The 25371-nt window shown below is 40.7% G+C and overlaps 1 protein-coding gene across 1 annotated transcript in view; it reads right to left on the bottom strand.

Annotated features, from left to right (window-relative positions):
• Positions 1 to 25371, bottom strand: part of nbeab (neurobeachin b) — a 187697-nt gene that overhangs the window by 25871 nt on the left and 136455 nt on the right. The window contains 4 exon segments of the mRNA XM_054597703.1: positions 6436 to 6548; positions 8939 to 9054; positions 9755 to 9857; positions 9943 to 10060. Of these exon segments, the coding sequence (XP_054453678.1) occupies positions 6436 to 6548; positions 8939 to 9054; positions 9755 to 9857; positions 9943 to 10060 (450 nt within the window).

The following is a 25371-nucleotide window of genomic DNA, read 5'->3' as shown; positions in this document are numbered from 1 at the left end:
TAATTATTTAACCGCAGCCTCGGTAATAATTTCAATATTGTACTGACACCAACATTGGGTTTTTGCCCTTTGGCGGCTGTTTCATTTTCATGTGTTCTTAAGGCAACAAAATTACTCCCATTAAACATATGTTTAGGGGAAATTGCTTTCTCTGCCTTTTCAATCAACCCGTCCAATATAAGAGCCCTGGAGACATATTGGCAGTCAATATTAATATACTCAGTACCACTGACTCAGTTACTAAAGGGAAAGGGAGACTGGTAATGTAATCAATCGCAGCTTTTCCACCTGAAAGCTGCAGCTCAAAGGTCAGAAGAAATAAGATAAAAGCCCTCAATTCAAAATTCACTTATTCTAACATTATAAAAATTGCAATATTATTCTTTTGGCTGGATACAGTTTGTATGCAACCTCGGTGCGACAGACAGACTCTCTTGGTCATTCTGAAGATTAGTCATATCCATGTGTGGCACAGTGCACATGCCTGAAGTCAAAATTAAATGGGGCCAGTTTTTTTTGGTTCTTTCTTAGAATTTAATGGCAGTCCACATCAGTGTTAGCACAATTGAATAGACTGAAAGAGAAGTTTATTGAGATCTGCGTAGATTTATGGGGTGATAATGGCCTTGCATGTGACGTCTTGGCCCAGCTGGATCGGGGTGCAAGCCACAAGACGTCTCGCACTCTGTAAAACCGCCGCTAGTGTTACTAATGCCGGTTGGAGCTGTATGAAAGATTCATGTAATAGATGTGACAGAGGGAGAGGAATAAGGATAGGACAGCTGCATGTAATAGTTATACGTGAGAGGAATAAGTCAACAATTCACATAACAGGTATGAGAACTTAAGCTTACATAATAGCAAATATTTCGATTTAAAGTGTAATTAAATGTTTGACCGGCCCATTTAAATACCATTGTACCAGAAAAGCTGGAAAACAAACTAAGATATATTAGCATTGACAAAAAATATATATAATAGTGCTAAGATGGATATTACAAGCTGAAATATCATTTTTTTCAATATACCGGAAAACTACATCTAGACTCAATTTCGCTGCCACCAACCTCTCAACCCTTTCCCGAGACTTAAATAACCACAAACACTTCTTAAATGAAACACCAAGTTACAAGGAAGGGATCTCAAGACATGTTTGCTGACAAGTTATATCCTATTAATTCTTATATTTGGTGCTACATAAATGAGGCAAAAATGTTCTCACAGTGTCCTTGTGTTTTTCAGCTATGTAAGCATAAACATAATAAGACGTATAATAATATGTTTTTTTATGTGACTTGAAGACGTAAGAATGCTTATTTTTGGTTTTCTTGAAAACATGTGTTGCTGCTGAGCCAGGATAATTATACCGACTGCATGGAAAACTTGTATCAGTTCACCTACATCCTTGAAGGTGTTATTCTTTGTTACAGGTTGCTGTCATCTTAAAGGGAATTTGCACCTGGCAGACTGTTGAAAACTGCATAAATTGAATGTTATACAACAAAAATAAGAAAATGTAAAAAACAAAAAAGAGAATAAGACAACAAAATGTAGGTAAAGTAATGGTAACAAATGGCCAGCTGGCTATTTCATATTGCAATACAGTTGCATTGATGCAAATAATAAAGCAAATTAAGTGTATATTCATGAACCTAAGGTGCATGTGTAGACATAAACAGAGGGCTGTTAATGAAGGTAAAAACATGAATAAATGAAAGCAGAAGGAGAGTGGAAGGGGGAAAAAAGCTGTTCTGGTGACTTGTGGTCTCGTTTGTATTTAAAACATGGGTTGTAAACTAAAGTGTTGAGTGTTGGTTAGTGAGCTCATTGTATCCCACCAAAGTCAACATGAGACTATAGAGACCGATGCAATTCCCTCTACAGCAAATCATGAGGAATGGATGGTTGTATCGAATCCATGTGCATTTAACACCTTGTGTTCTAGTTCTTTTTCATTGTGACAGCACAATGGTTGTGAATGTAGTTCAAATTCAAATAAGTGATGATTATTACCACAGGGATTCAACTCAGTCTTTCTGTGGAATGTTACAATCTTCTATAACAATTGAGAGAAGTATCTGTCCTAACTGTCACTGTTCTCAGAATTAAATACACAGTATGAAAGCAGTGTTTGACACCAAAGCACACGATTAAAAGAAACCATGTAAAATTGTAATAAACGGACCATAGTAAGCCTTGAAAGAGACACTACTTCCACAGTATGTTGGTCAAAACAACGTACTTTCATAATGCTTGGCATTAGCTGGCTGCTAGTAGAGTTCAAACATTAAATAAACTTAAAGGCCTGTACATCTCCACTTAGACTTGGTGTGCAGCCGTGGCCATAAAAAAACCATGCTACAAATATAGTATATTCTGTATACAAATCTCAAATGAAGGTCAAATAACACTGTCCAAACATGAATGCATATGCTTCTGATATTCTTTTGATTTGACTATGAAAATACAGCTTAAATATGAGGGAAAAGTTTGATTGATTAGCTGTTCAATTGGAAGTAAAACCTATTTATGATAAGATAGTATAAGCACTTCAGCAGTCTTTTAGTACCTTTATTCCTGTCATAGTCATATCTGTTAATAATCCCAAATCAGGCTATGCTTACCTCTATTCGACAAAGAATAATCACCTCTTCCCTTTTCCCCACATAGCATTGCATACTGATCACAGGTATAAGACAATGAAAACAACTGGTTCAGACAGTTCCACACTTGCTCCCATCTGAGTTAATTTCTTGTATACAACCTGACCCAGTGAAATACATCAACACAACTAAACAAAGTATGATCAAACTTAGATTTGGCGTCAGATTTGATCAGGATCATTTCTGTTGTTGCTTTCCAAATGCAGGAGATGAACACTGATGCTGGTGAATGAGCGTGCAGAGAGTAGCTCCGTTTGTTTGGTTATATCTAAGCTACCTCCCAAAGAGACGCATATTGCATTTTATATTTCAAAAGTAATTACATTACAGTATGTTGCTGTGGTGCTCTGTCAGGAGAAGTCACGGTCATTTTTGCTTGCCTTTTCAGATGCAGGGCTGCATGCAGCTCCAGTCTAATGCAATCAAGTTTCTCAAACTCAAGATAAAGCAGATGTGCTCCCAAACAGCCTGACTGGGGTGGAAGTGAGGGTGTAGAAAGCTCCATTATGGAAAGAAAAGAGTGGAAGGTGTCTTTACAGCAGCCATGCTCTGTGTGTTGTTTTCAGAGTGTGTCTCTTAGAGATGCTAAGCTTTCACTGGGTGCCACAGCAGGAGCTTTGGGAAGGAAACAGATTAAAATAGGTTTCTTTATCTCAGCACAGCTCATTCAAAGTCTGCCTACCCGGGTAAATCAACATTATCAATATTATGCCAGTCAGTTAAGTAAACACTTTCAATGACATGGGTTGAGAAATGCTCTTGCGTCACATTTTGCTCTTGCCTGTCTTTTGAAATTATATTTTAATAAAGATCCTACTAATACATTTTGTTCAGTGGGTGTAGAAGCAGTGGTTAACCAGAGCTGCTTATTTTGCCTTCTTATGCAATTGTATGAATTTCTATCACATCATTTAACAGCTATGAGGAAGATTGGCTTCCTCCAATCTATCATCCACTTGTCACTCCATCAAGAAATAATCGTTAGAATCTAATGAAACACTTCACTGCATGAATGTGTCTGACATCCAAATGTGCACAACTCTGGCCCGAGGCAAAACAATGCAGTGTTCAATAGCACTGTTCACAGCTGACTGAATGCCCAACCAGCAGGTAATTGTAGGTGTGTGCAGAAGGTTTGGGTGGATATTACTTGGAAGATTCGCACAGAGCTCCGGCAATTTCAACAATGCTGTCCATCAAGTGACAGCCACCTATAATTAACAAACAGGTACCAGGTATGACTCTGATCTGTGGGAAAGAGAGCCTCCCAAATTGTGCAATAATTTTGTTCTTGAGCAACCATTTGTGGTTGGCAACATTGAATATTCAAGAATCTGGGCTTTTTTTGTTGACTGAAAAAAAGGATTGTTACCATGCACACAGCCTGTGTACACAACCACACCCACTGGACATACATCTCAGAGAGACACACACAGCCCTAATATACAATGAAGAAGTCTCTAGAGACTGTGCTGCTACCTCTGATCCATAATTGAACAAAAGGGCAGACCAAGCAGAGAGGAGAAGTGTGGGGGCCTCTGTCCCTCCCTGCTACACTAGCTGTGAACTTTTGGAGCTATAACAGCCCTGGGGTTCCAAGGACAACTGTCAGGAGACACAGGCTGTGAACTCATGCTAATAAAGGCAGCTCAGCCCTGTAAACAGCATGGGAGGATGTCACTGGAATACATTACAATACATAACTGTCTCCCCAGGGCAGGAGGTTTGCACATGGCTCAGCCCTGATCATGCCCCAAACACACACACACACACACACACACACACACACACACACACACACACACTCACACGCACACGCACACACACACACACACACACACACACACACACACACACACACACACACACACACACACACACACACATCCTGTGGCTCTATCAGTCCACCTGGATGCCCCACAGGCTGGAGCCACCAAAAGCGGACAAGTGCTGAGATGACGGTGGCAAGACACACTGTGCTGTTTGTCCAAAAAAATCTGGGTTTACAGAAATGTGAAGAAGTGTTCCAGAGCGGCTGGTGCTCATTTTTTCAAATTCACAACACTCAAACTCGTTCATGATTCTTTGAGTGTGTCATAGTAACCTTTTTTTTCCACTTCTAAGTCCTCCTCCTCTCCTACTACAAAACACAGCACACGCATGCCTTGAAAAGCTGAAAATTGATACAAACTGTTGAGAGCTGAGACGGCGAAGTGATTCTCTCCGTCAGAATGTTGGCGTTTTGAGGGAAACAAGGGGGAATGAGGGAGCGATAAAGTGAGCGAGAGAGAGAGAGAGCTCAGACAGGAATGTGACTGTTTTCAGGTCAGTGAGCTGCAGTTTGCATGTGCAAGAGAGAGAACGAGACAGAGAAAGAGAAGGGGGGTGGTAAACAAGTAATCCAGGCCACAGTTTGTGGGAGAGTGATCTGCTGCCTTTTCCTCTTCAGTCAAAGTCAAAGACAAACATAATGCTGGACTTTATCTCTCAGGGATGTAGGGCATTAGTGTCATTGTGTCTGAGCTCTTGTGATTTGGCAGCGCTAGCAGGACTCTCGCTACTGCACAGCTTGATGCATTTTTTGACGAGCCACGTTTAAAAAGACTTTCACTACAACACTGAGCTCATGACCTGCTCTTATCAGTTCATTAACCTTGAAAGTCTAATCCAAGCAGAAACTTTAATTATTAAATTGCAATGTTACATTTATTATCTTTAAATAATACAGTATGTTATAAGTGTTCGTGTAAAAAAGGCTGGACAATCATTCAATATGAATCCTATAGTGTTGATATATACTATTCAATTTATTCATTTGGTAATTTTAATATTAGTTATTTAAGTTTTTCCTTTATACATACGAAGAGTCTTGTTTCAAACACAGTCCATTGCACTGGAGATCATGTATTTTATGATAATTCTATCATGATTGCTGTACTGTGATATATAGTATATTGAGAATGTAAAACATTCGTTTTAAAGCCACATCCAGCAGATACGTAGCAACATAAGCATTCATTTGGAGACCTGTGTCTGGGCACCTGGGAATATAAATCCAATACTCAATTTTCTTTTAGCTCTGTTTTGCTCTTCATCAACTCCTGTGTTAAGTATCTGGCTCTTGAGCAGCTAAATGCTCCAATGTGTACCAGCTGGTCATTAACTTTGCCTTTCTGGCATGAGAGAACTGCAGAGTGGGGTCATAGTTCTGCGTGGGTTCATCATTACGAGCGAGCCCTTTCACTTACAAGTGGTCTTGCAATTTAGAGCAAAACATTTTCAAAAAAATAGCAACTTTAACGTGGTGATAATGGTTTCAACCACATGGCCCAGACCTCCTGGGATAATGAAAATGATTATTGGGTTGCACAATGCATCTAAGGCTGCCTTTCTGAAAGAGTTGTCAATTGTGAGCATTCTACTATAGAGTCTACTATACAATGTACATATGGTTAAAAAAAGTACAAGCCTCTCTAATACAGATACCAGGAAGCCACCTTAAGCTTACAGTCAGTGCAAACTATGTGTTAGACCTTTATAAGTGGGGAGGAATCTTACATTACATATTGGAGAGCATTTCAGGATGTTCCAATCAGCATTTTCCACTTTTGCATTCCATCTCATGAGTTTATAATCTGAACATGATTCGTTAGCTATTAAATATGATATCATTTAACAGTCAGGAAATCCCCTGCTGTCAGAGTCAGCTGCAGCTACTCCGCATCCCCGTCTTGCTGTCATACTGAGGTGCATGGCCAAGAGGCCTCGGTACCTTTGAGAGATCTCTGAAGTTCCCTGGCAAGGTCAGGTTCAGCTCCTCTGAGTCGTAGTTGGTAAGGACCCAGGGAAAGACCGGGTACTGGTTCAGGTCATTGTATGTCCTCCCTAGACACACAGAGCAGACAGAAATCTGTGAGTGATGAAGGACTGGAAGGGAACAGAGGGGTTGAAAGCGGGGCAGGGTACACTTGAGGCTTCAGTTACATTGGGGGATCAGCATGCAACATTCCAACAAGCCCCCCAATCTCAGAGCCCTCAATCAGACGCACTTCCTGTCTCATATGGCGCCTGCCAGAGAAACACATAAACTAATGGCAAGCTTTCTCTGCTTTGAGGGAATGTTTTCTGTGCTCCCCATGCCTTTTCCTGCTGAGTGTACTTTTATCAATGGATTGTGGGAGTTACAGGAGGCCTGAGGAGGGTGTCTTTAAGTGAATAGAGAACATAAGTATCTCTAAGCTGTGAGGAGTGGATGTTATTAGAGGGATATAGATTATTTTGAGGGCCATGACTCCAAATGCCTGAAATGTAACTGCGAGTCTGATGTGCTGATTCGCCAGATGTGAATTTCCTCTGCGTTCTCGCAGCGGGAATATGGTTTTCAGATGGTAAAACGTGTCATAGGAAATCCATGAGAAAAGTCAAGAGCATGTACCATGTTGTCATTAATGCTCTATTTTCCTTTTGAAGATGACACTGATACAGTTGTGAGGTCAGGTGGTGGTCAATTGTAATCCAGGATTTGGATAGAGCTGCTTAAGATGGTTTTGGTAGAATTTTTACTACTGGTGATAAATCAAACTAAAAATGTAGGCTCAAAGAAAATTGATAGTAAAAAGGCAAGAACATTTCATTTTACCCACAAAGATAAATTAAATTAAATTGTAAAAGTCTGACCACATTCCTATGACATCCTTTCTTAAAAGAATACATAGGAATTACCTTATTTTTTCCAGCAAAATCGCACATGATTTATAATTTTCTTTCATGTTGATGGTGACTAGTATATACAACACTATTTTTACTGAAGGTCAATTGAATGTCAAGTCACACATTATTGCATCATTACATGGACCATACAGGAAATGAAACACTCACACTTTACGTTTTCATGACTGGTGACTGTCCAAGAATATCTTAGATCAACAATTTCAACGACACAAAGCACATTGGCTTCTGAAGATGACACTCTACCTCTATCTAATAATAGCCAGCACATTAATGCTTTGATCATTTCAAATTCAAAGGTCAGAATAATAAACACAATTATATTATATCTATATGAACGCTCATGCATAGGTATACAATATTATGCTATATAATGTAATGGGATAAACTCATCCTATATCTGCTTGCTGGTGCCCAACAGTTTTTAATTATTACCTTCAAAATTGTATCAACTTACACCAGTCCAGCAGCGCTGTCTCTGCTCACTCCTGCACTGCAGCAGGTTAGCATTAGATAATCTAAATGTAGCTGAGCGATTGATAATGCGTGACAAGCTAGTCAATGGAAAGGCTCCTGCAGAATATCCAGGGTCTGAGGGAGGCTAGAGAGCATAATTATCCAGGTTAATGCCACACAGTGAAAAGGAAGCAGTGAGCCAAGTGTAGAAGAAGAGTTGGGTGTGCTGGTTTGGTTCGACCTGCTGGTGCTGAGGCCTGAGTTGGGGTGGCAGGATGTTAATAACAGTGGAATAGTGTTTAATTAGAAGACCACTTCCCGTTCGCACCTCTTCCCAGCACTTCACCCCCCACCTGTCTGCCACCCCACACTATTCTGACATCCCTGTCAGCCCAGGTCATTACCAGGGATTTTTAATGAATTTTGGGCATGTTTTTCTCTCTGCCTTACATCTAATTAGCTGACAATAATGTATCGAACTCAAGCACGAGCTAAATATAAATATGCATGAATATGCAGCGAGAGAGAGGATGACACCTCTCAGAGCAGAGTAGCGTGCAGTCGCTCTCGCCTTCCCTGTTAGTTGCAGTTCAGATCAGAGAGTCGACAACAGAATCTCTCAACTCCGCAGACACACGTGTGTACGCTCTCACAACGCTATGCACTAATTATCTGGAAAAATCTGCTGTGCCTGCTCTTCGCTTCAAACAGCACCCTCACATGAACAGTGAAGTCTACCACTATGAGCACCACTTAAGGTAACCATGGATTCTTAAACAAATTCGACAAACCTGAGGCCACTTATAGTATGTTTTCAGTGCCACTGACACATAAAGTTTATTGATCATGATAGGTAAACTTAAAGTCGAAGACTCTAATGGTGAAGAGATTCACATAGATAATAGATTAAAACTTCACCCTTTCACTGGTTGCCCAGATAAGTAAAAAAACAAATCAGAATCTATCTATTTAATTGATGGCTGTGGAAAAAAGGATACCGTATATAATATCCATACTTTTAAGCTATTTCCAAACTAAAAGTAAAGTTTCTCTTGGGAATCACAGCATTGTAAAGCAATATGAGTCCTTACCTGCAATCGTGTTGAGAAACATGAGGTATTCAAAGTTGGAGATCTCTCTCCTCTGCCAGCGCTGGGTCATGTTTGAGGATTTAAAAAGCTGCCGAGGGGTGGCCAGGGAGATGCGCCTGGAAAATGAACATTTAAACAACAAATCAGGAAATAGAAGGTTGGTGTTAGTTGCTATATTATAATACCTATACTCTTACAAATTTATAAGCAAAGAGCATAAACTATACATGAAGATATGATTAAATCCAGAGGATCACAGAAAACTGGTACAAGAATATTGACATTTAATAGCTGATAACCAGCTATGTGTCTAGCACGTCAATTTTAGAATAAACATACTGAGATGAAAAGCATGCACAAAATATCAAGCTGCAAATAATGGAATAATTATGGCAACGTATGTAATGGCTTTCATAATTACACAATTTTGATTCATGTAGATTAAATAAAAGGAAGGTCAATTTACTATGTGTTGGCTTGCTTCACATCCACTCAATTAACATAAGACTTAAGGAAATGTGCTTGTTTTGTAACAGTGTATAAATGGGCCTGTTAGCCAAACAAGAGTGGTCAGTGGCCTGGCTTTAGCTCTGCTGTATAGAGACTTCTGTCAGAGAATTAGGTCAGTTCAGTCAGGGTCAGTGCACATCCACTTCAATAACTGGACCAATGGGACTCCAAATGACTCTGCTGCAGGCTAAGCTGCACAGATGCTCCAACACACAACAGAGGAGGTGGCATCGGCTATGAAGGAATTGCAAACTAAGAAATATTAAACAGCGCTGAATTCATTTTCTTTTGAAATACATGACCCACCTGGCCTGTGGAAGTCCATAGCTGGTGCCCACTCCCACTCGAGGAAGACTGTAGACCACTTTCTTTACTGTGGCCTGGTCAGGAAAGTTGAACATAACTGATGCTGTGAAACAGTGAGAGATATCCCTTAGCAATGAAGAGGAGCAGAAGCATGGATTTCAAAAGCTGTAATTGGCACTTCAGCTTACTTCTATTGGCCATAAAGACCTCCATCGCTGTGTTCTGCAGAAGGTACCGTCTGGAGAATACCGCCCGAATCTCACTGAACATCCACTTCCCATGTAAACCCTCAGTGTAGGCTAAGACCTAGAAGGGCAGAGAAAGAAAAGAAAAATGTCCTTAGGATATAATAGCTGTATAAACCAGATAGCTTGTCAGGTTACAACTGTCCAGTTCACTGTGTTCAATGTTAAAGTTGCATATGACAAAGCAAGAAAGCATCACCAACACAGTATGTTAGATAAGACAAAGCAAGTGTTGCAACAGTGTGTTTGATTATTGTGTAATGTTTCTTTACAATGCCACTGAAATGAGGCAAGCTCTCAGATTATGATTTAAATTATTTGAACTAATTAAATGATTGGTGTAAACTAAGCCATTGCTTTGTTGCAACATGGACAGAAAAGCAATCGATGAGCCCATTGTATTTTCCAAACTGTATCAGATGAAATGACAGTAGATATGACCAAAATGACACAAAGGAGAGATCTGTGTTTAACATTGGTTTACTGCTTTACTAATAAAAGGTTGGCAGCTGTTGCACTTTTTAGTACCTATTTGTGAACCATCTTGTTTATTGGCAACACAGCAATAGTTGGTGAGACATTGATGCTCTAGTATACCCATTATTTCACCACTTGGATTAAAATATGCTCGCAAGCTAATTCCATAAGGCTAATTAAATCAATTCTTAACTATTCCATGAGTTTGATTCAAATTGGAATATAAACATCACACGAGTTCTGGTTCATTCATTCTGTATTTTTTTTTAAAGCAAGAGTAACAAAGCATTACTGAGACATGATACCATATCTCAATGCACTTTTCTACATAATATGAAACTCTACAGATCCTCTTTGCGTGTTTCACACTTTTTCAGTTGGTCTATAGAACTCAAGTGGTCAAAATAGGACCCCCTGGGTTAGTGACACATAAATAATCAATAACAACCATCATGCCAAGGTGAGGAGAGTAGACAAAGGATCATAAGTGTATGCAGCACCACTGGGATTGCAGGTCCACCTATAAACCCAGAGAGTTGTTCTGACAGGTGAGAATGGTCCCCTCACCCCCTTCTCTTTTTATCTCACTTCCATCTGACTGAACAATTTTGTCCAACAGTGTGAGCCAAGGAGCAACCTCATCAGCTCCCCAGGTTATAATCACACATAGGTTCAGTTGTGTGAGAGAGAAAATAAAGATATAACAGTGTAGTAGGAAGGTGAGGCCCTACAGTACATTAGTGTATGTGGGGGGGGGGGGTGATTGAGGTGGAGTAGGCAGGGAGGGTGGGGAAGCCGGAGTGAGATGTTCAGCTGGGTTAGGTCTGATGCTAATGCTCATTTAAAATAGTGACAGGCTGGAAGAGTGCAGCGTGAGCCGGGCTGCCTTAATTTCTCCCTGGAATAGCTCATGCTCGACCTCCGTGCCACATCCAAAATCTCTGGAGCTCAATTAAAATTGGATTAGGTGGAGATGCTGGATGTGCAGCACAGCATCTCTGGTGCTCTCCTCCCAGTAATGCCCTGCCTGACACCTCTGCAACCCCCCAACTCAAACAGTTGTCATAGAGACAGCACGGCCCAGAGGAGGCAGCGTGCTGAATGGAGACGGAGCAGAGAGGAGGGGAGGTGAGACGGCGAGACGGCTATGGACCTGCGGGTGCACTGTTGAGGGCCAGCAGCAGCCAGCTAGGAGGCAGGGTAGCTTTTATCCCCACCCACCCCGCCCCTCAGCCAGATGTTGTGGAAGTAGTCTTCTGAGTGCAATGCTTAAAGGCAAGTCATACAGCTATGTATCATGGGAAGGTTACAATAGCTTACTCCATTAAGGCAATAGCAGGCTGTTATTTGAATACATATCAAGTTATGAAGGTGTCTACAGACTTTGAATGGTTTATCATTTTCATAGTCATTTTCTTTTTTTTGAACAGTGCTATAAATTTGCCTCTTAAATATTTCATTATTTATATCACGTATTATAAAAAAAATTAACCAGCAACCCAGCAAATAATAAATAATGCTGTTTACACAAGAGAGTCACTTCAGGTTATCAAGATTTGAGAAACTATATATAAAAGCAGTTATAATTTGGCAACTGATTATCAATATAATATTGTTTTAGCATTGGCTGTTTCTTATTACCCAGCTTAAGTGAACATTTTGCTGCTATGACAAAGTGCAGGCCAAAGGGCTAGCTGTCAACAAAAGAGAGGCTAAAGAGGAGAAAAAAGAGCGGATTTCAAACAGCCCAGATCAAAAAATTTGTCATAACAACAAAGCTTTGGTCTAAACCAACACACAGGGGCCCCTGTAGACTTGGAGATTTGACAAAGCCCAGCCCTCATTTTTGGAGGCCCAGCTGTAAAAAATGCCATTTAATGAACCTGTCTGCTGAAGCTGTCCCCTGCCTGTCAGAGGTGTCAGCTAGTGACAAGCGCTGGGGACGGCCGCCTCCAGTCACAGACAGGCCTGCCAGCTGGAGACTTCGGCCCCAATCTAATCACGCCACCAGGAAGGGACCGGCGCTCTGCTCTTGGTCTGTCACGCTCAGGGCTGGGGGAGCAGCGAGAGGGCGGGTGGAGGGGTCTGGTATGGCCGACTAGCGCAGCCTTTTGTTCCCACACAGGTCCCTCCATGTAGGCTCATTAAGACCCACAAGCGCATGCGCTGCTCTGCCAGCTGCAGGGAAATATACCTCTACAGCATAATACCCATAATGCAATTTAACATCTCTGTTCTCTCTTTCCTTTATTCCCCTTCTCTTCTTACCCTGATTTGACAGAGGGCAGGCTGCATTCTGCCTGTAAAACATCACAGGTGGAGAACGGAAAAAAATATTGTGACAGATGAGATGAGGAGAGGCACAGGTGACACTGGTGTTTAGGCTGCAACTCATATATGATAATGTGCAGATGCTCAAATGGAGCACATCATAGTTAAAAGTGATAGAAAGCCACTTCATGCATGAAAATAGATTCTAATCATATCTGACTTCCGAATAGCTTTAACCCAACATTGGCTACAACACAATGACAGACGTTATTAATAAATCTAAAAAAGCAATTTTTATAAAACCTGATGCAGTTTTCTCCCATATGGGACAAAACATCCCCCACCCCCCCACTGCGTTTACCAAAACAGGAAAATAATATAATTCAGTGAGACCTCCAAGCCAGCATGACTGATATATTTATATGAGACTGTGGAGCACTCTGACAACCTGGTATCACAGCACCTCTGCTGCATTCATCTAAGATTTGTCTAATAGGCTTCCACTATAAAGCCTCACAACTGCATGGTCCTAGGCGGCCAGAGAGAACAGCCAAGTGGAAGAATATGGGGAGGATACGAGAGGCAGTTTCATTTTGAGTGGTATGACTACTCCCTCAGGAGCGAGTGGGATGGATTTCACACATGGCAATTTGGAGGATCAGCACACACTGCATATACTGTATTCAATGGCTGACCCTAGGCAATATGGGCCAAATCTGAGAAGAGGTTGAACAGCCTGAGAAGGCAAAGAAAAATCATAAAGCCTGGCAACAGCGAGGGCTAAGAGCAACTCCCAGCCAAGTGAGAGAGCACGATCAGCCATATGCAATAATAATAATAATAATAATAATAAATAATCAATCCTTTATTAGTCCCCAATGGGGAAATATTTCTCTGCAATCCCGGAGGAGCAGTGGGCTGTGGGGTTAGACATGTTGGTAGGGGCTTGAACCACCAAACGGGAAAGCGCTCTACCTCATGTGCCACAGCCGCCGCAATGTGGTAGACTGGGTATATAATATATATATATATAAATATGCTTGCAAATAAATCACATAAAAAGCTAAATCAGAGCTATAAAGCTGAACACAACTAATGAAAAATATTTTTTAAAACAATGATTTTTCAGAATGACATTGTTTCTGGAAAGAGATGGTGTTGTTTAATGCGTTCAATATACAATTTCATTGTCAATTTAAATGAAAACTTTCTCCATGGATAAATACCACAATGAGTAAGGGAGAAAATATATTTTTTTATAATTAGAATGAAAGAAAAACATAGTAACAAACATAATGTATATATTCTTCTTTCTACAAATGGCTCAAGTTCTCCACACACTGTGAAATTAAACTAATACTATCATATCAAATGGTGTAATGATATATTAGTCGTCTGACCACGACATGCCCAAATTCACACTTTTATTTCAGCTTTAATCCCTTTTCCATCCTTTTAAGATTTATGCCTGAGCATCAAAGCTAGTTTCTCATCTGATCCCCCATAAATATGACAACTGTTACGAAATGTAGAAAACAAAAATGTAATAAGATTCCCACATATTATAAAAAAAAAAATCTTCATTCCACTTGGCTCCTCACTGTAAGAGCCATATCTCAACTTCAATAAAGAAGCAAGCTCCTAATGCAGGTATTGGGGGGAAAACAAGATACAGATTTGCATAATCAGTGTCACTATACATTTGGGTGGTAGCTGGAGTGTGGCAAGATGACACAGCTCGGGTGCTCTGGCAAGACCGGTGGGATAAAGGAGATGAATATGCATTAAATATGCTGGCAGTTCACTGCCCCAAATGTCCAGCCAAGTTTGTCAATAACATTTATGTCAGGGATGGTATTTCACGCACATTAGCAGGCCCTACAGCGCCGTCTTCAACACCACCATGGTAGGACAGGTGGGAGGGGCCGTTGTCCTAGTATGCAATTTCTTCTTAAGGAGTCAAGGCTCTTTACATTTTCTTTATCCATCTACGTTAAAATATAAAGCCCGAAGAAATGCATTGAAGAAAAAAATCCAAATAGTTATTCAGATTTGAGGTTCCCTACAGTGATGAAACACTAAGTTTGGCATCGAGCCACATGATGCCTGCAGAAGGCTTCTGTGAGGATAGAAAAAACAACACAGAATAAAATGCAGAAATAAATTCCCTTAAAGATATACACAGTGCGCTGCATGAAAAAATCATCTAAATGTAAGTATCAAACAACATTTTATGTATTTTCTTCTATTTAATATATAGTTATAGTCATTCACACAAAACTGCCTTTTTATGGGTCTTCCTCCACAAAATGTACATTATTTTGTCTCCTCCCTGTAAGTGGAAACTTAATTATGTCTTGCAAGTAAATGTTATGTAGCTAGCAAGTAAACAAAAACAAATGTTCACAACAAACATTTGAACACACACATGAACATGCTCAAGTGATGACCCACGCACAGCCACATACATGAACACACTTAGTGAGCAAATCATCCAGATAAACAGCTTGAGGATGTCTTCAGTAAGGAGCTTGAGAGAAGGGATGCAGTCATTTGGTATGGGGTCTTCTCAGCAAGCTTTTCCTAATGGGACTTTTTCAGAGACTTGTCAGCCTTAAGATGACTGAAATCTTCCTGGCCTGGGTACCCGCTTCCTCTGCTGCCACTGAGAGTGCCAAGCTGATCGCTTTAAATCCCACTTTGCTTTTTTTTTTCTCTTTTTTTTTTGGTTGGTGTGTGGGAGGGATAGAGCAAGAGAGAGAAGAAGAGAAAGAACGAGACAAGGATGAAAAGGCAGAGAGACAGAGGAAGAGAGGGACAGAAAGAGCAAGTGGTTAGACGAGAGGGCCTGATGAGCAATGAGCGCCTCACTCGTCCTCAATTAATCTTGTCTCTCTACCTTTGCTTTGCCGCTTCCCTCAGCTCCAAGGTAATAACGACACCCTCATCCATTATCCTTTTATCCCTGTTATTCACTTGGAATTGCTTAATAACATGTTACAGATTTGGCCTCCATCGTATAATTCTTTCTGTCATTCGCAGTATATCATCTGGAAAACACACAGCCCCCTTTCTGCTGGACGCTCTTTGAGGATTATCGTGGGTGACACCTTCGGGATGCAGCCAGAATCTGGAGCATCATTTTTTCAGGCATAAAGTGGAATTACCCTGACTTATCTGTCATTGCCAAAAGCACAACAAGCCATTCAGGGCCAAAGCAAAGGTGGAACAGGTTCTTATCAGCTTCTCTGAACGAGAGGGCTTGTAAATTTATGCTAATGAGGGCCTTTTGTCATCCAGGCTCACCCCTTGGGGCTGAACGGGGCTTGCAGGGGGATGATAATCTGGCTGTTGAGTGCACTAGATAATTTGTACTTTATCCTCATGTAATTATATAGTTTAAATCTTTTTACCAATGCTAATCCTACGACATGAGGGGAAGTGTCTTAACCATGTCTGTGGTTCTTAGCGGTACGAGTTAGCGTGCAGCCGACTCTCTCTCATAAAATCACGTAGGAGGAGTGCAGCACTGATATAATTACTCTGACTTTCTGTAGCCCGTGCTGTGAATCCTCATATCATTTTGATCCACCTTAGCAGGCAGGCAGGAAGCCAAGCTAGCAGCCTGGGGGTATGGGAGACAACTCAGAAGAGGTGAAATCATTGTAGCACAGCAGAAAGAGCCTTCCCCATTTTTGTAAAGAAAGAAAGATGGAGGAGACCAAGAAAATGGACTGAAAGGAGAAAAAGTAAGTGCAGAAGGGCGGCTTTGCTGTCCAGTGGGATTCCAGGCCATCTTGTGTGCCTGCCAAAGCCGACAGCCCCTGACAAGCTGCTTGGCATGCTGTAATTTGACTAATTACATTGGATTAAACCATATTAATGCAAGCTGTTTTCTCCAGGGTCACTGACCCACCCAGTGTGCCCCTTGCTAGTTTCCCCCTATTCGGTGTAGACAAAACATACACAAGAAAGAAAGCAGCCTCTTTGTTTCTTGAAATTATAAAACAGTGAACATGTATCTATATCCCCGACATTATTTTTTATAATGGGATAGAATGTATTTCAAAGCATCCACAGCAGTGACAGCTGTGAGATACAGACTGCACTTTCCTGAAGCACATCATCACAGGATTCTTTGAAAACAAACCAAATCCTTTCCCTGCTTTATCTCTCTGCAGGAAAATAAAATACTAAATAAGGACTTTTATGAATCTCGCAGAAGTCCCAAAGTTAAAACATTTTATTAACACATTTGATGGGGGTAGGGTGGCTGAGGAGGGCCTCCACATGCTGACAACAACAGATCAGCATTTCATTTTAATTTGATTTTTATCTTAGCAAAATATCAGGGTGAAATCTGAGTAATGAGGTGCTGTTTTTACGTGTAGTTTGGTCACACAATTGTTTTTCTGGAGAAATGATGTGTTGAAATTCATGATAGCTATAAATAATAAAGGACACATCATTTGATCTGCTTTAAAAATGAGTAGATCAGTGCTGAGAAAACCACAATGAATACTTTGTACAAAGAAGGAGGGAAACCAACCCTCATTTGCATTTGCAAAACTCCAAAATGAAAGGGGGGAAATGAGCCATAGAATATGTGTGTTTTAATACAAGGGCTCTCCCAATTGTACCAAATCAATCTGAGTTTCACACAATGGAGAGGCAGCTTCACTGTTTGTATGTGCTCCTCTCCCTTGAACATGGTGTAATAATAGTCTTAAACCAGGCGTTATAGAGACAGAATACCAAAGAGGCTTACAGCCTTGGTTTCATGAAACATTTAGGCAAAAGTTCCAAGGGCTGAGAATGATGAAAGAAGGTAAGCTTGAAAATGGGCTTCTGGGATCCACAGCCCTTATTGTACAGAAGTCACATCGAATTAATACTGAGGGCCATTTGCAGCCTTTCTTCTCCACAGCTTTTCAGAACGGATTAAGCTATGAAAACTCAGAAATTACTAAAGCACCTATTAGGCATTATGCTCACCCATTCTCCTCTTTCCCTTTGAAAGTCATTGAATGTGCTTCACTTCACTTGCACTTCAAATCACAAAATGTTTGTATACTTGAAAGAAGGGCAAATTTATAAAATGTGTCATGAAAAAAGGTACTGTATATTTCCATGTGCACTATGAGGAACCAATATCTGCAATGTTTTATGCTTACTTACTCATATACACATTTAATACCATTTTCCATTCTATAACCCAATTATTCATAATTTTGTGGATCTGTATGTTCCATAAAACTTTGTTGTAACTTAGTTTGACGACGCAGGCCAAAGTATTCTGGTCAGTTTACTGAAAGCCTCTGAGAATGTTTCCACACTGAAGAAGGGCTAGTATTGCTAGGGTTCTCTCAGGCTCTTCGCACCCCTCTTTGCTCTTTCAATGCCTCTTCAAAGAAGCGCAGGGAGTGCATGAATTGTAATTATGGCTACTAACAGGATTCAAGAGCGCCCAAATGATGGCACTTGAGAACCAGGTCGTGTGGAGTTAAACGGCTGTCAGACACTCAAAGCTCCCCAGCATGTGAACAAACCCACAAAGGCTGAACGTGTCCACTTCTAGGGCCCTCCTACCCACTTTCCCTCTCATAGGCAGAGATTAAAGATCAACCAAGGCCCCTTTAAAGGCCTATATAGCCTTTGTGCATTTTTAACTCACATTCCAAGGTACAAGAAGGGTTAGAGCTTTCCAGGTAAGATACTAAACTCGAAAACAAGGGATAACAAATGAGTTATTAAGAGCTGTAGATGTTGACTTATATAAGAATCGGTGAAAAGATGTTATGAACAAAGTACTAAATCCTTGGCAAAATACAAGGCAAACAAGACTGCATCAGAGGGGCATATGAGGGGGGAAGCAAAGGTTTGTGAGAGACCAGGTAATTGGTACCACCTGAGAAACCAATCTAACCACAGTGTCAGATTATCTCCCGACCTCGTCTTCAGAATAACAGAAAAAGATCATCTGTGCTCCCCAGACAGTTTCAATGACTCACCGGGGCACAAGACCCCTCACTACACATTAAAGAGACCAGCCTTCAGTCAGGCCCTATCCAACTTCAGCCCCTTCCTACTCCCCAAAGGCACCCAAAAGAAACCGACCTGCAGCGTGAAGTCCCTATGCATGACCCTTATTAAACTCCTAATTGGATTGAGAGCAGCTAAGAAAAAAAATTCAACATCGCTCATTCAGCTGAGATTTTCTTCAGCATTCCTTCCAGTAGTTTGCCTCTCCAACAATAACATTCAAAATCAAGTCACTGAAAACTTTTTTTTCCCTTTTCAAAACACAAACAGATTTTCCAAAAATGGGAGTATAGGCAAAACCTTTTTCACCTTTTCTTTAAAGGCAAAGGACTATTTGATTTTCACAGGGCGCAAGTGACAGGCTGAAACAAAGCCCAGCCCTAGCCATTGTGTAGCCTTTCACTGTTGTAATGGTCTTAAAATGGCTACAAGCAGGGCCCTATTCAGTGGTGACCGGGCTGCTCAGCTCTCTTCTCCATATCCAAGACAAACTCTGTACCAAGCGGGAACTCTGAGGTCAGCTGATGAGTGAATGAGAGGCTGAGTTCACTTATAATAGTCTCGGACTATCAGAGCCTGAATCCAGAAGTTCACTACACATTTACTCTAATTATTAAAAATAAATAGTGCCATACCAACAACATCAATCAAGTTCATTAAAGAAAATAGCATAATGACAATAATTACAATAATATCTCATTAAGAAAGAGAATGAGAGACAGGGGATAATTAACAGCAGACAGGTGTACAACACACTGCAATTATGGAACCTGAAATTAGTTCATTGCCTCAAGGCAAACAGAAGAGAAAGGGAAGATTGTAAGTGTGTGTGTGTGTGTGTGTGTGTGTGTGTGTGTGTGTGTGTGTGTGTGTGTGTGTGTGTGTGTGTGTGTGTGTGTGTGTGTGTGTGTGTGGGGGGGGGGTTGGTTTCAGGACTGTACTGGGAGTAGGACTGATATAGAGAGGCTCACTGACAAAAAAAGGAATTGCAAATAAGCAAACAAAAATGTCTTAAATGTGTAAATTAGGGGGAAAAAATAAGAGGGAAAAGCAGCTTTTCCCTGCAGACTGGTGCCTTAGATGAGAAGGGAGCAGCCAAACGTGATCAAGGGGAGCCATGGAGCGGTGCGGCAGGCGTCAAGATGAGCACTCAGCCAGCGAGTGGCAGCTTCTCCTTTTCCAGTCAATCATTCATTACAGAGCCAAGTGCTGCGAAGGAGTGCCTCCTCTTTTTGACCTATCATATTACTGCCTCTGTAAACTCCTAATCCTCCCTTCGTTAGATGGTGTCAACAGCAGACATGCTCTCACCCTGCTCACGCACTCAGACACCTCCCAAGCCCTGCCAAGACCAAAGAATTGACACTCTAATAAAATAATTTGAAATTTACCAGGGTAGAACGGCACAACTTTATCCAGCCTTTTGGTGCTTTCATCCACCTTTTGACTTGTTTTTGTCATTAAAAAGAGTTTCAGAGAATTAATTTACTAATAAGTTAACTTAACTTTTCGTTTTTTACCATCAATTCCGGTAAGCACCACTAACACAGTCTGACTTTAGGGGTGTAATCTTTCATTGGCTGGTCTGAGTGGCCTGGTTCTTTTTGCCTTGGGGCTGTTCCTGAGCAGGTGAAAGCCTCGAGGCAGAAACCTGCACATCAGCACTTCTTCGTCCATCATGACTCTTTCATGGGGAGCCCGTCTCCTGAGCTTCTTTACAGCCCAGTGAGAAGACTACTATAATGAATCCAACAGATGAAAGCCCAGCAGGACAGAACAACATTCAGATATACATCTACACACACACACACACACACACACACACACACACACACACACACACACACACACACACACACACACACACACACACACACACACACACACACACACACACACACACACTGGGGTTTCGCAACAATCAGGGACTTGCTGTGTGAATGTTGTTATTTAGTTAAACAAAAGAATCAGATGCAGGCTGGAGAAGAGGAAACCAGATCAAGCATCTGTGTTTTGGCAGCACTCCAAAAGAGGAGTGTTGGAGGGGGTGATTATGATTATGTCATGCTGATTGCAGACAATCTAACAATCAAGTTCATCACAAGCATGTGCCAACATATCACATACCCAGCTGTCCTTCACTCACATGCATTAGCGCAGAGGACCCTGTTCACACATACACACACATGGATGGGTTTAGGTAGGGTCCCCATTTAAGCTGACAGATACCAGATAGTAGATATTCAAGGATATGACAGCACTGATTTAGGACGGTTCTGGGTTTAGTTAAGTTCAGTCATTTCTTTATGAGACACAGCACGTAAGCCTTTATAGTCCGTTAGGATCTGAAAATATCTTACCTCACTGGGAATATATATCTATATATATATATATATATATATATATATATATATATATATATAGATATGTAAATTTATGAGATAAACTTTGTCACGGTTGAGACACACCTACCATATAACACGGTTTGAGGGATGTTAATTACCATATAAAATAAGCAATTGGCATCCTGCCCCATATGTCCCACTTTTTCAGTGAGGAAGATGGAAATGAAGTGGGGTAGATTTGATTGTGACATGCTCTCCGTCTGTGCTTCACAATGTGTGGCTTTTGCCGGTTACAGGCTAATATTCAGCACAGCTCACCCCCACCAGAACTAATGAAAGTAGACAAAATGTCTCTGCTGCCATCTTTGTCTAGCATCCGCTCAGGGTGAGCCTCCCTCTCTCCCTCCTTTCCTTTTCACCTCCCCTCCTTCCCCTCCCTCGTGAAGGGAGGGTGACAGCGGCATAAAATGGTGGCGAGCAAATGTGCCTTCCATGTGGCAGCAGTGTGGGGGTGACAGACCAGGCTGAGGCCGGCGCTATCAGCAGTGTGTGGCTGTTGCTTTGAACAATCTGGATGGTCGCCATGGAGGATCAGGGCCGAGCTGATGAGACTTTAGCTGTTACAAACAAAAGCTGCTCAATATCAATTCAAGAAACAGCGAGGGCCGCCACCCTTTCCCAAAAGAAAACAGTTATTTTATAAATATATAACTTGTTGTCTAACGTGGCTTTTGAATAACCTTCTGTACATTACTTAGTTATTGTTGTTCAAAATGAGATTCAGAAACAATTTATAGGTGATGGTTTAGCCAATATGATGTTATATTGCATGTAAATATCAGATAAAGAACTCTAAGGGGATTCTACGAGAGTGTATGGATAAAAGATGTTTTATGTTGAACAAATTGTAAATTCCACGTACTTTTAATTTTGAGACATTAATATATTCCCCTAATTCGACTTGAAATCTAAGATGTAAAATGCATAAATATCACTAAGAGTATATCAATCCATGCACAAAACTACTGAACAAAGCAAACTGGCTTCATCCAGTAATTTGTGGTTTAGTCATTCGGGGGGTTGTTAGTTAACCCTGAGCTCAGAGGAGGATGAAGTGAGGGCATAAATCACAGAGTGAAACAAGGCAGACTCCTCCGATTCATTAATGGAAATGATCTGTCAATATGCTGGAGTCAATTCACACGTGTCAGCTGGGCTCAGCACACAATGGACCAGCCAACTTATGAACTCCCAGCACCACTCCGCCGAGTCCATAAAACAACTGGCATCGCCGCTGGGGAGCACCCCGAGACACCACCCTCTTGCACAGACCACCAGATGACACAGATGGGGCGAAACCAAACAAAGACGAGACTCCCTTTGTACAAAGAGGGACCCCTTTCAAAAGCCATTCATGCAACAAATTGGGGAAATCTGGCCATGCAACACTTTGGGTTTGCTCTTTTATTAGCGTGGGCCTTACGTCACAGTAAGAGAAATCAGATTTATGGCTCTCTGCTACAAAGGAGGTTAAAATCAAGCACACTTTAAAAGGCAGAAAAAAACTTTTTTTAAAGCCATGTTAACCAACAACATTTTAGCTATGTTAACCAGTAATAGCCTGTTTTTTTTAAACATGAGCCACAGAGTAGCAGGCCTTTTTACAAAACTTTGATAAAAAGTCTTTCACATGAGCTAATAAAGTAAAGTACAAACAAGGACCATGCTGATCCGTGCTTACACTAGAGTTGATGGATTGTTTGGATGAATTTAGAGCTAACTTTTCAAACAAGACACATTTTCATTGTTAAATCATCTTGACAATATTGCAAAGCAAATGTGAGTTAATTAGAGGGTTTTTTTTGTTCAAGGCATCGGTTTAAGTATGAGATAGTAATGATTATTCTTAAATATAGAGATTAATGACTATTAATATCAGCCACAGGAACTGTAGGGGACTCCTCCATTTTATGGTAGTAGCATCAAGCTTTAGTACTTTCAAAGGCAGCCCATCAGTTAGGGAGGTTTGTTTCCATGTAGGTCATTAAATATGTGCACACAGGCTTTCTCTTATTAGGCCCTCTGCATTTTTTTCTTTTCTTGTTCCTTCTCAGCTGCACACCCGTGCTGCTGCAGCAATCTGCATAGAGGGACATTTGTCATCATTAGCCCTGCTCTGACAGTTGGCACCCGGCACTTCAGATCTCTAGGACTGGCAATTATGAACCCTTCATCCCTTATTTAGGTAACATTGCCTAATTTTATCACAGGCCTCAGCAGCGGCATTTGATTACCAACAGTCCCAAACCAGGAATATGCCACCGATTCTTCCACTCTGTTTGTTTTGTGCTTCGATGTACTCCTACTCTGAGATCATATGACACGTGGGAGAAAACTGTGTTCAGTTAATCTGAGATTTGAAATTACTTATAAGACACAGGGGCTGCAAGGAGGACTGTAGATGAGCATCATGGGGTCAGTGGGCAGATGATTACAGCGCCCACCTTTAGATGGCAGACATCTCGCAGACATTAAGATTAATCACACTGCTGCTGGTGCATGGTTTCCTTTTACGACAGACAAGATGGAAGTCAGCATAAAGTTTTCTTTGATAAATAAAAAAGAAATGAAAAGAACTGCATTTTTTAAAATAAACTAGTCAATTAATTGATAATAATCTAAGCCCTATCGATTTGTAGAAAAAAACTGGAAACATCATGCTGAATAAATAATAATAGATAATAAGCCAGACGCAATCCTGCCTCAGTTTCCAACACATTGGATGTTTTGCGTCATCATGTACAACAAAATACAATGCTAAACTGTGTGCTGATAAAAACAACGGGAGAGCACTGGACCAGCATTCAACTGTATACCTATGCAGGAAGAAAGTGCACTTAACACAATGTAACCTTTTTTTTCCCTTTTGTGAAGCAAACCAGACATTTTCTGGATCGTTATTTTGGCAAACAAAACTGAATTGGATTTGTGCTAAATTCATGCAAATACATGCATGTAATTTATCACGAAGGCTGACAAGCGTACCATATTGCAGAGGGGAGGGGTGAGGGGCCAAATGAAGCAGAGACAATCAATTAAGTTTCATAATTTACACTTTTTCCACCTCTCTGTCTTCTCAAAATTTCCATCATGCTGATAAGTTTGATGTTTTCCGTGTGTATGTGCCATAGAGGATAAGGTTCATAATAAACAGAGACTGTTGAGGTGATTTCTGGGGGTCTCTGAGAGCCCCTGGCTATGTGGTCCAGCTTCCTGACTTCTCCAAAGGAGGCTGCTAATACACAGCGGAGCATAAAACAAATGAATGGACACAATCCAAAGGGGGTCCTCAGTAAGGCTCCCGGCCCAAAAATTAACTGGCCTCCTACAGAGACACCATATTGCTTGGAATAATAATGTTCTGTTATTAAAAATCTCAATGACAATTTAATTTTGTGACAAATAAAATTATAGGAGATGTGTCAACATGAGAGGCTTTCCCATGAGATTAAAGTATATTATGTCTCACAGTTTGAGAGCCAGTGTTGATGTCACTTCTCCAAAGTGTCACTCCTTTTAATCTGATTTATATAGAAATATGTCATCCTATTAAGTCCACTTTGACTAATCTGCATATTAGCTTGGGAGCTAGCTGGTAAACTCCCTTTGTATGGAATGTGGCTTGAGCGTGTCTTTCTGAAAACTAAATGACCCCAGAAAATTAATGAAAAAGCATATGGCAGAGCGTATTTGTTCTCGTGTAATAGGATTATTAAAATAATAAAATGTCACCCATAATTATGATACCAGTCAGAGGATTGTTGGTCATAAAGGTCTTGATCCAGCTTAAAATCAGCCTATTGCTATACTTACAGTGCCATTGATTTTGTATTCATGAGATAATACAGAAAAATTGAAACTTGAAAACAGCATGCATAATTGTTACGGTCAAACCTTTTGTTTATAAAATATGGATAAAGCCAGAGCCACAGAGGATAGTGTTGGTCGAAATAGCCAATAAACATTAATGTTTGTAAAGCATGGGTTTTTCATTTTCCCTCCAGACTTTTTCATTAAATTCTTTAGGCAACATACTGCTTTGTACATACAATAAAAATAATTTTACTCTGATTATGCTCTTTTTTTTATATGAACACGTATGCGTACTTAAATGCTTTTAACAATTTGCGTGTATTAATACTGCGTAAAGCCTCGAGGATGAAATACAAAATAAAGC

This window comes from Anoplopoma fimbria, chromosome 1, assembly GCF_027596085.1.
Source record: "Anoplopoma fimbria isolate UVic2021 breed Golden Eagle Sablefish chromosome 1, Afim_UVic_2022, whole genome shotgun sequence".
NCBI lineage: Eukaryota > Metazoa > Chordata > Actinopteri > Perciformes > Anoplopomatidae > Anoplopoma > Anoplopoma fimbria.
Note: the sequence above shows the minus strand (reverse complement) of the source record. Positions and strands in the feature narration are given on the sequence as shown.